Raw genomic sequence first — 11,324 nt, 5'->3', positions numbered from 1 at the left:
GGGGGGGGGGGGGAGAGAAGGCTAATAATGTGCAAAGTAAGAGAAAGCTCATACAACTTATGGCAACTTACAGTAGCTTTGTACAGCCATTTATCACAAGGTTCGTTTCAGCCAATGCATCGGTGAGCAACTTGCAATACAATGGAGGAGTCTTCTGCTCTCTTAGCCCCATGTTTCAGTATTTACTTAAGCTGTCTATGGTAATAGAAAATCCAAGGTGCTGTGGCACTGCTGTGGTACATAAGTTGGATGACCCATAACTGGGCTTTTTCTTGAAATCACTCTTTAAACATTTCTCACTTACTTTGTTCTAGCATTGCCAGGTTTAATCTGTTTGTACTTTCGGAAAGCCTTTGATAAAGCCCATCACAGAAAGCTATTAGAAAAATGAAGCAGCATTGGAGTTATAGGCAAAATGCTGTTATGCACCAGAAACTGGCTGAGATGAAAGGAAGAGAAGGGGTAAATGGGCACAACTGAACATGGCTAAAAGTCAGCAATTGGTGTCACCAGAGGTTGATGTAGGCCAGATGGTGTTGACCAAATTTCTTAACAGAGTGGAAATGGCAGCAACATTTGCAGATGACTCAAAATGAAGAAATTAAGTTAAAACTGGAGGATGTCAGGGCCCCTGACAAGCAACCCAGCCAGAACTAATTGTCCAGTTGACTAAACCAGAGGTTGTAACAGCAGCCTGACCCCAGCTGATGAACCAGATGGCCACACTTAGGGCCTCCCAGTTTGCTACAGGTGGACTTAAAATGGGGAGGGTGTTCTTCCCAGCAGCAATCTTGCATTCAAAAACTCATCTAACTTTATCCCAGCTACATAGTTGGTCCAAACACCCAAAGAAATCCTTCCCCTTGGCTTTGGTAATTTGGCCTTACTCCAGAACCTCAATTCATTCTGTGATCTGGACTGCCCCTTGATTTCCCCCTGGAATTACGTAATTTAGTCCCCAACTCTAGAACCCTAACTCACCCTGTGACTTGGACTCTGCTGGAGTTCCCCATCAGTTTAGGTTCCTTGGACTCTAGCTCCTTTCTCTGGCCCTCTTCTAGTGGCCTATCCCTTAGGCCAGACTAGTTCTTATAGCAAAGCCTTTGAGGAACTTGAGAGGACTGAACTGGGTGAGGGGAATGTGCAGATGGCACTCAGGTGTTCACAAATGCAAAGTAATGCACATAGGAGGGGAGATTCTGAAATCCTAATACACTTCACAGAATTTTCTGTGACCCTTATGGCCAGCAGCAGTCAAAAAAGCTTGGGTATGTAAGGAATAGCACACAGCAGCATGGTCATACCAATGCAATAGATATAGCAGGGGAACAAAATGATTAGAGTCCTGGCAAGTCTAGGGCTTCTTGGTTATGAAAAGAGATAGGAAAGAGGGGATGAGAGAGAGGGTTGCAGAGCAGTGAGAATGGAGATTGTATTCCCCTGTTCACCCCCCTGCAGAAGAACGCAAGGACATTCAAGGGGACTGACAGGTGACACATTTACTACTGATCAGCAGAAAAGCTATTTACTACTGTGCAGTCAGCCTGTGGACCTCACTGCTCTCTGGGGCCAGTAATTCACTGGGATTCCTTCCATGGCAAGGAAGGACACCCATACTTACATTTGATAGGGTTATTTTCAGTGGAAGGTAGGAGCTAAACGGTAGGAAGGTAGGACGATCTCCACCCCAGAGTGCTGAGGGAACCAGCAGAGGTTATTGCAGGACCTCTGGCACGGCTTTATGAGCACTCATGGTGCTCTGGCGACGTGCCGGAGGACTGGAAAAGGGCCAATGTGGTTCCCATTTTCAAAAAAGGGAGGAAGGACGACCCAGGAAACTATAGGCCCGTTAGTCTTACCTCAGTTCTGGGGAAGCTTTTTGAGAAAATTATCCTGGCACATGTCCATGAAGGACCAGCAAGGGAGATTATGCTTAGGGGCAGCCAACATGGTTTCTTTACAGGCAGGTCCTGTCAGACCAACCTGGTGGCCTTCTATGACCAGGTCACCAAATCCCTGGATGCAGGTGTCGCAGGGGATATAGTCTCTCTGGACTTTAGGAAGGCCTTCGACATGGTCTCTCACCCCATTCTCATTAAAAAACTAGGAGACTGTAGTGTCGATGCCTATACAGTCAGATGGGTCACTAACTGGCTAGAGGGCCGCACCCAGAGCGTGGTGGTGGACGGGTCTTATTTGACCTGGAGGGATGTGGGTAGTGGGGTCCCCCAGGGCTCGGTCCTCGGGCCTGCATTGTTCAACATCTTCATCAGCGACTTGGACAAAGGGGTAAAATGCGCCCTGTTCAAAGTTGCAGATGACACTAAGATGTGGGGTGAAGTGGGCACGCTAGAAGGAAGGAATAGGCTGCAATCGGATCTGGACAGTCTACAGGGTCGGGTGGAGGAGAATAGGATGGGTTTCAACACTAACAAGTGCGGGGTACTGCACCTGGGGAGGAAGAACCAGCAGCAGACCTACAGGCTGGGGAACTCCCTTCTTGTCAGTGCAGAGGCAGAAAAGGATCTTGGAGTCATTATTCTGGCCAATATGAACATGGGCCAGCAGTGTGGGGATGCAGTCAGGAAGGCCAACCGCACCCTGTCATGCATCCACAGATGCATCTCAAGCAGGTCCAAGGAGGTGATACTCCCCCTCTATGCAACACTGGTCAGGCCGCAGCTGGAGTACTGCGTCCAGTTCTGGGCGCCGCACTTCAGGAGGGATGTGGACAACATGGAGAGGGGCCAGAGGAGGGCCACCTGCATGATCAGGGGTCAGCAGGGCAGGCCCTACAAGGAGAGGCTATGGGACCTGAACCTGTTCAGCCTCCACAAGAGAAGGCTCAGGGGAGATCTAGTGGCCTGTTACAAACTAGTCAGAGGGGACCAGCAGGCATTGGGGGAGTCCCTGTTCCCCCGAGCACTACCAGGAGTGACTAGAAATAACGGTCACAAGCTGGCAGAGGGTAGATTCAGGCTAGACATCAGGAGGCGCTACTTCACGGTCAGGGTGGCTAGGATCTGGAACCAACTTCCAAGAGAAGTGGTGCTGGTTCCTACCCTGGGGGCCTTTAAAAGGAGGCTGGATAAACACCTGGCTGGGATCATTTGACCCCAGCACTCTTTCCTGCCATGGCAGGGGGTCGGACTTGATGATCTGCTCGGGTCCCTTCCAACCCTACCTACTATGAGACTATGAAACTATAAACAACCACACAACAAGGCACTCTTATATTGCCAGGAGTTACAAAGGAGAAACCCCAGGGGCAGGTTGTCTCATAACTGCCAATAGGCAGGTCTATTCCCATCTCCTCTGCTGATGCAGCGGCTCATAGGTTGAGCTGGAGACCACAGCCTGGCAAAGAGGCTGTAATTTGGCCTCCAAGCCAGCCTTTATGAAGAAGAATCACAAATGACCTCTTTTGCCTGATGTGGATAAGAATGGCCTTTATAAAGGCCCTCAGAGAGCAGAAACACTGGGGCTTGTCCTCCACGTGGTCACTGGTTTGGGAAAGGCAAATGTACCCTTTGTGACATGCTTTGCTTTTAACAGTGCTGCAAAGCTGTGGGGGATACCAGCCCATGTACTGACCCTGCAGAGGCTGAGGGGAGCCATAAGAAGAAGCCCATTCTATGGCCTGACAGGGGGTGGGGAGTGTATGAAGGAGCCTGCTGTAGTGTCCAAGGCAGCAAGATTCAAGCTCATGTGGCTCAGTGTGCCCTGTGCAATTTGGGACAGGGCGACCTACCCTGCTCACCCCCCTGTTCTTTTTTCTGAGTGGCAGCTGGATTTTCTTCTTTGTAGAGGGTTTCATCCTTGATCTAGAAAAGAGAACAATGGAATTAGCAGTGACTGCAAGATTCATGCTACCTGTTACCAGTCTCACCATGCAGGGCTGGGACCACTCTGCATCTGGCTTCAGAGAGAGTTCCTCCACAGCCAGCTCTAGTAGCTGGGCTGTACAGCTGGGCTAGGAGGTACTAACTTACCACTCCCTCCCTACTAGTTCCTGGGTCAGGTGAGATCAGAGATCCAGTTCCCTTTCGCTGTCAGGGGGATCCTGAACATTCACATCTACACATGAGCACATGCATCACTGCACCATGCAAACTTGTAAGGTCAAGGTTATGTGGCCTGGCCTAGAGGAACTGGCAGCAATGTGCTGTGTCATCTTTGTGTGGTCTAGTGCCCTGTGTTCATGGACAGGGCAATGGAGCCTGACCTTTGGTCTGTGTAGTTGGAATGAGTGCTGAGAGCAGAAGATACTGCTCCACACTGTCCTTTGGAGCTCTCTGGGCAGGCTGCTGGCTGTGCTGATATGAGGTCAGGGTGCCCCTCTAAAAGGAAGACAGCCACCACCCCCATTCAGTAACTCAGAGTCTTGGAATCATGCAGTGCAGACCAAGCAGCCCTTTATTACAGAGCTGCTGGGAGGCAGATCCACACACACACACCCACAGAGGAGCTGGGTGAAGCTCCATCAGGGGCTCCCAACCAACAGGTCCTAGGTGCAGAGGCAGTGACGGTTGGAGAACATGCAGCCTGCAGCAGCATGGGGTCTCCCATACTGCCACCTCAGAGTCAAATCCCAGTATGCAGCGTGGGGCATTCTGCCCTGTCCAATGCCAGGGAGCCCAGGCCATGAACCCTGTTGTGATGGTGCCTTGAAAGAATGAATGGACAAACAGATCCAGAAAAAGTTATGGCCATGACAAACTCCAGTTCAACTCAGTGCCTCAGAGCCCAGCTTGGAGAGGGCTTCTGGAAACACAAGAAGCAAGGGGCTGTGGGAAGATATGCTTCTTAGGCAGGGTTGAGCCTACATGGCCCTGAAGTGCTATGGCCCACGCCTCAGACACCACACATGAAGGCCCTGCTTACCACCACACGCTCTGCTCCATGCTCTAGGACCTTCCTTTCTGCTGCTAGCTGTTCCAGGATGGTTTTCTGGAGCAATGGTGCATTAGCTCCTCTTACAACAGCTACCAATTCTCCTCCCTGAAAGGCATCGAATGAAGCTGGTTAGTCAGGGGACACACCTTCTCTTTTCATTAGTCCCCATGTCTGGTTAGACCTTTCAGTAATTCCAGTGTTGGGATGTGGCAAAATCCAATTCTAATTTAATTGCTGGCAAAGAACCTCCTCCAAACTGAATGGGAAAGTGGTAGCTGAAGGCACCAGGAGTTAGCTTGGGGCCTGTGAGGATGAGCACTACTTGGTTAATATAAGATAAGGGAGACAGGCTGAATCAGATAGATACTCTGTGGCTCATGCACTGTCCCCCACCCCACAGACAATATTCTGGGAGCTCCTTAGAGCTTGCCAGCTGTGGCATGGGGCCAGCTGTGCTGCCACAGGGAGGAGTTACAGTGATGTATTCTCATCTGGGTGGAGGTGCCCTGGCTTCCAGCCTGGTCTCTTTCCATTTGAGGTAGTTACAGGAGAAGAGGATAGTCAGGCTGGTGTTGGCCAATGCATGAGGACATGGTATAATTTCCCTGCTACTTGGTACAAGGGACCCACCAAAGTTTCCTTGACATCCCAAAGTGGCCAAGCTCACCCTTGTCCCACAAAATAGTTGCCCCAGCATTCAGATGGTCCACCATGTGTGACACCTTCTGGCTACCCATGTCAATAGCAGCCAAGCGCACAGTGTCACAATACAGCTAAGATGGGCACTGTGCCTGTGTCTGGGTGAGCAAAGGAGAGCGTGCTCTGTAAATCTAGCTCCTCCTTTGCATTGTCCACCCTCAGTCCTGGCCAAGGCACAGGCAGCACAGCCCAGCATTGTCATGGGCATGGGTCTGTGAGGTGGTCTGTGGTGCAGCTGTGGCCACATGTGGAATGAATGGATGGGAATATAAATCTGTCTACACCCACATTACAGACAGCAATTCCACCTTTAAGAAAGGATCTGCACCTTCATGCTTCAGGGCAAGAGCCAAACTCTGATGAACAGGGCTAAGAAGAAACTTCCAGAGGACCAGTTCTTCTAAAATAGCAGTTTAGCAGATTCCAACACCAGATGGTCCTGGACAATGCTGGAGATGAGGTATTGGCCTAGATAGCCCTGTAATAGGCTTCTGCCTCCAATGCGGCTCTGGCACCCTCTGGCAAGTGACTCAGGACTTCCTAGGACACTACCCTGTACTTGCCTGCCATGATCTTACCTACAAGGGATTTGGGAAGCAGTCCTCAGAAAAAGATGCCTTTCTCCCCCTTCTTATCACTGAGCCACCTGTTATCCGGCCCAATGAATGACATACTCAGTCTCTCTGCAAGGCTTCTCTGTCCTCAGTTGGGCTCAAAACTCCCTTCTGAGCATCTTGGCTGGGAGCAAACTCAGTCTCTCTGCCCTACTTGGTTCCACCAGGGCCTGGTGGTCTCCATCTAGTGCCCCTCCATTGACAGAACACACAACATCCTCACATCAGGCCCCTTCGGTGGCCTCCCTACTCCTAACTAGACATCCCACGCCTCGTGGCTACAGAAACACCAGCAAATCCTAACAAAAATGCACCAGCTCTCTAGAGTGCCTTTCCACAGGCCTCCCCACTTCAATCACTGGCTGTGCCCCAGCTTCAGCTCCTCTGGCCTCACACACTGTACGACATCTCTTTGCAGTCCTTCCCACCTTGCTTCCCAACACGGAGCCTCTTCTTTTCCTGTTGTCTGAGCCAGACAGCCTCCTCAGCCCAGGAACTGGGCTTATATGGCTCCTAGGCTATGCCCCTTCCAACTTCAGCTTGTCCAGACTTAAAAGTAGGGTTGCCAACCCTCCCAGCTTGACCGGGAGTCTACTGGAATCAACATCGATCTCCTGGTGACTATTGAAAGCAATCCGGGAGACTGATATTGTGAACAGGTTGAACAGTACAATTAATGACATTAAGTCATGTCGAGGAAAAAAAAAAATCTCCCAGAATAGCTTCAGTCAGAGTTGGCAACCCTACTCAAAAAAGGCCTCTGCTTTTTCATCACAAAACCCTTTGCCTGCTACGGGACAGGGGTTCCCCATTACATAGTTAGCAAACTGGTTGGTGCCTCTGCAGCCCTGTTTCTGCCGCCTGTAGCTCTGCAGGCACATAGTGCTGCCCCTCTTTACTTGGTAGCAGGGGTTAGGGCAGGGGTGGGCAAAACGCGGCCCAGGGGCCGGATGCAGCCCGCCAGGCCATTCTACCCAACTGGCAGGGCCCCTAAAAAATTTAGAAAATTAGTATTGATCTATCTGCCCTGGGCTGCCTGTCATGCAGTCCATGGTGGCTTGCCAAAACTCAGCAAGTGGCCCTCTGCCCAAAATAATTGCCCGCCCCTGGGTTAGGAGGTCCCTGTTACAAGCCATCAGTTCTAACTCAGCACAAACATTGACTCTCCATAGTGTGAGAAAACAAATTTCCTGGATCTTTCCACATTGTCTGCCCTTTATTTAATTTTAAAATTACCTGGCATAACTCTTTTTCCCCCCTCACCAAGATGTCTTCATTTCTCTCTTATTCAGTTACTTATTAGTGAATGAAAAAGACATTAACTGCATTATAAGGAATAGAGTTTGAAAGTGAAATGTTTCAACTGCAAGTCAAGTTTACTCCTATGTATCCAATTTAATTTGTATTTTCACTCACTGCATAGAAGAGAAAAGTAGGTTCACATTTTCCTCGATATTTTTCCAGAGCATCAATGGAATCTACTTCAGCCTAAATAAAATGTGAAAGAAAGAATTCATTTATACTGACCTCTTCTGTTGCAGAACAGCAAACATACATATCCAAAAAAAGTACTGAGGAATATTTTGTGTGATCTGCCCTGTTTGTCTGAGGGCCTGAAAAGCCTTCTTAAAAATGGTTTTTATTATACTATGCAGAAATTATTAGTGACATTTAAAATAATGAGATCTTAATAAAAGCAAATATCATCTTTCTTTACTCAAGTAGCACCATCTTTAAATTACCCCATTATCAGATGTGCCTCCAACCTTGTAATCAGCTTATATGAATCATTACATAAATGATTTATTCAATGTTTTAATGACTGAAAGGAGGGTACAATCACATAGGCCTGCCTGATGGTGTTATTGGTATATCTGATTTTCAGATGCTGATGTCTCTCCCTCTCCCACTAGAAGCACCTTCACTCACCATTGATTCCCTACCATGCTGAGGGCCCTCATATAGCCAATTAAGCCATTTAATGTGTGCTAGATGAATTTGGTGTGGCAGCAAAACATTGTGTAGAATTAAGTTGAATGACGGAGGTTATGGGTACGTGAACAATTTACCATAGGGGTAAAAGGAGCAGGGCTCCCTGGTAGCTTGCCTGCGGACACTTTTACCCTGTGGTAAGTGAAAGCTAACCCCATGGTAATTCACCCCTCTATCACCTGTGCCCACTACAGGCAGTTGTTGGGGAGCAGCCAACATGTCATAAAGCCCTGCCCCCTTTCACCCTGTGGTCAATTGTTCACAGGTCTACAGCAGTGTATCTGGGGGGAGTGGGGGGAAAGGGGGTGCAACCAGGGCACCAGCCTTTGGGAACCAGGTGCCCAACTACACCTTTGCAAGTCTGTCCTCTTAAGGAAGTCAATGACATAAATGCAGTTACCTTTGGGTATGAACAGACATGCATCTGAAATGCTTGCAATCCCTGCTCTCCAGCCAAATGGGCTGGAGAGCAAGAGTCTTTGCATGACTTTCAACCTTGTCACTGGAGATTCTCAAGGAGAGCAAGCACGCAGGAGAGCTCTCACTGGCTGTCTGCCCCCTCATTCTCTATGCGGGAGGAGAAGGGAGCAGAGCACTGTGGGATGCTGGAGGACTGCTAGAGGATGTGGACATTTCAGGAAGCTCTTCAAAATGAAGCACTTCAAAGATGTTCCTCTTTTTCCAGGTCATCTTTGAAGCATCTCAACCACTTTTGAAGCACTTCCTCAGGTATTAATATCTGCCCGCACTGTCTGGAGTACTTCAAAAGCACCTGCAGCTTTTCAAGCAGCATGTCTGCCCATGGCCTTTGTCAACCAAACCTGGTATCCTTACAATGGCAAATATGTTGTACAATCTCTGAATAAGACCATGTTGCTCTGTTTAAGGTGCATTTCTAAATGTGATAAAATATGAGACACCATAAAACCCTTTCCCAGAAAGGTTTGCTAAGATGCATTTCTTACTGCTTGAGAATGTTTATTATGTATGCAATGTAACATTTATTTAGTTCTCAACTATTCATTACCTTAATTATGAGTACCTGAAGTTGTAAGTGGTATGACAGGCATATATTGCTGCTAACAAATTTGACTGGTTTCTAGATGGAAGATTTTGTATTGTGAAGTCCATCGAGGATTTGGTTGGAACAAATGCACTCAGACTTGAGACTGGAATAAAGTTCTAATTACACAGAAATCCTTAACACGGACATTTGCAACTTTTGAGTGCTTTTCTTCACCGATGTAGCATTCTCGCACTACAGCTGTCATACATCTGTGTCAAGACAGAGCGTAGAGCAATGCTGTCTTACAACTGAGTATTGACTTGTAAATCTGAATATAACATATTCTTTTTGGCCGAGAGCTGAGTCTAAGCTGAAATATATGTTTTCCGTACTGGTGAAAGCATTCTCTCTTTCAGGCTCAGATGTGAGGTGTTCATTATTTTAAGAGAAAAATCCTTTCCTTTTATAAATGTAATGAGGGGGAGGCATGAAGTCTTTTCCCATTTGGAGAAGGAATAAGAAACAGAATGATAAGGACTCAATCCTGCAAATCTTCACACATATCAGCTTCCCCACTGTCATAACTAAGTAAATGGAGTTCAAGGGAACCATTCACATAAGTAAGAACTGGAGCATGGACACATCCAGGGGCAGTTGCACTCCCTTTTGATTCCTGCTCTACCCAAAGCTTAAAACCCACTGCCTAGTGGGGGCAGCGGCATTTCTATTCAGGCAGCAATAAAGGAAGGAGTCAATTGACTTCATGAGTCATTATAATCTACTTGATTCCTTCTAAACTCTTCATTTCACAGGTGTTAAGAACCCTCTCTCCTTTTTAATGGTCTTTAATGGTTCCACTACTTGGACTAGCCTTTCTTCTGCAATTTTGCTGTCTGTTAACTGCTCCTGGTAACATAGCTTCTATTTCAAAGCTCTGAAGACTGTTTAAGTCTAGCTAGAAACATTAACTCAGGTGTGGAAATAACTTTCACTGAATCACTGGAAGGACTGTCAAGATGCTCAGAAGGTTAGATTTTGTTTTCTGAATCTGTAGAAGAGATGTATATTTAATGCTAATGCCAACAGGACTAAAGAAACCACACCTTTTGATTATTTTTGCCTAGTTTTGGGGTGGTTTTTTTACATGATATATAATATAGTAATTAATGCACATTCCAAAGAAGTTTTTCCTTTTCCTTTGATCTTTAACTGAATAATATGGGGCCCCTAGCATCTTAGAAAGGCTTCTAGTTTCTTTTACACTGGAGAAAGATGTGTGTTGTGTTATATGCGACGATGCAGTGCATCTCCCTTTTCAAAATCCTAGATCAACATGGATACATCAGCCAGATACTGCAAAGAAAGCCAATACATTTCACCGGCTGCTGGTTCCATAGGTATTTGCTACATAGGAAGCAGTGCTTCTCTGTTATCACTTACCACAGCAAAATGCAGAAGGTCATCACCAAGCTCATTCTTTATTTTCCTGAAAAGGTTCACTACCGTTTTGCATGGACCACACCAGGCTTGATACACATCAACAACTGCCAAGGAGAGAAGCAGTATCATCATGGTAGACAGCACTGAAATATCTCAGAATTAGTTAGGCAAGGCACATACAAATAACTTGGCCATTGCAGGTTTTTAATCAGCTTTGACCATAGCTGTTTCAGATCAGATTGATCAGGGTCATTTGGATATTGAAAAGGGGCTGTTTCTGAACACAATTGATCAGGAAGAAAAATCCCACAATTTACTCACCAAAATAGGAGTGTGGGTCAGGTGTTCAAAGCCCAGATAAACTAAGCTGCTTGATATGAGCTCAAACGTTACCCCATCATATTACCAGAATGCAAGACCAAAACAGAAATGCAAGCAAGATGTAGAAAAGAGAGCAGTGTGAGTCAGTTTAGGGCCAAACCCCAGTGAACTGCATGGGGCTGAAAAATTTTTTTTTAATCATTTGGTTTGGTCTTGATATCTTGATAAGAGCAAGGGATGTGGATCCTGAACAGCTCAGATGAGCTCTGTGCAAATTGTTGCTGAAAAAAATCTTGTGAACATCTGCATCAACTTCACATAATCTTTACACACACACACACCCACCCACCATTATT

The 11,324-nt window shown here is 47.0% G+C and overlaps 1 protein-coding gene across 1 annotated transcript in view; it reads right to left on the bottom strand.

Moving 5' to 3' along the window:
* The window catches only part of NME9 (NME/NM23 family member 9), an 18,825-nt gene that overhangs the window by 375 nt on the left and 7,126 nt on the right, over positions 1-11,324 (bottom strand). The window contains exons 4-7 of the mRNA XM_019503786.1: positions 10,648-10,751; positions 7,626-7,697; positions 4,885-5,001; positions 3,752-3,824 (exon numbers count right to left, since the gene is read on the bottom strand). Coding sequence (XP_019359331.1) covers positions 3,752-3,824; positions 4,885-5,001; positions 7,626-7,697; positions 10,648-10,751 — 366 coding nt within the window. The remainder of the gene's footprint in view (positions 1-3,751; positions 3,825-4,884; positions 5,002-7,625; positions 7,698-10,647; positions 10,752-11,324) is intronic.

This window comes from Gavialis gangeticus, unplaced genomic scaffold, assembly GCF_001723915.1.
Source record: "Gavialis gangeticus isolate Ggan-Ray unplaced genomic scaffold, GavGan_comp1, whole genome shotgun sequence".
Taxonomy (NCBI): Eukaryota; Metazoa; Chordata; order Crocodylia; family Gavialidae; genus Gavialis; species Gavialis gangeticus.
The sequence above is the reverse complement of the archived record's forward strand: the minus strand, read 5'-3'. Positions and strand labels throughout refer to the sequence as shown.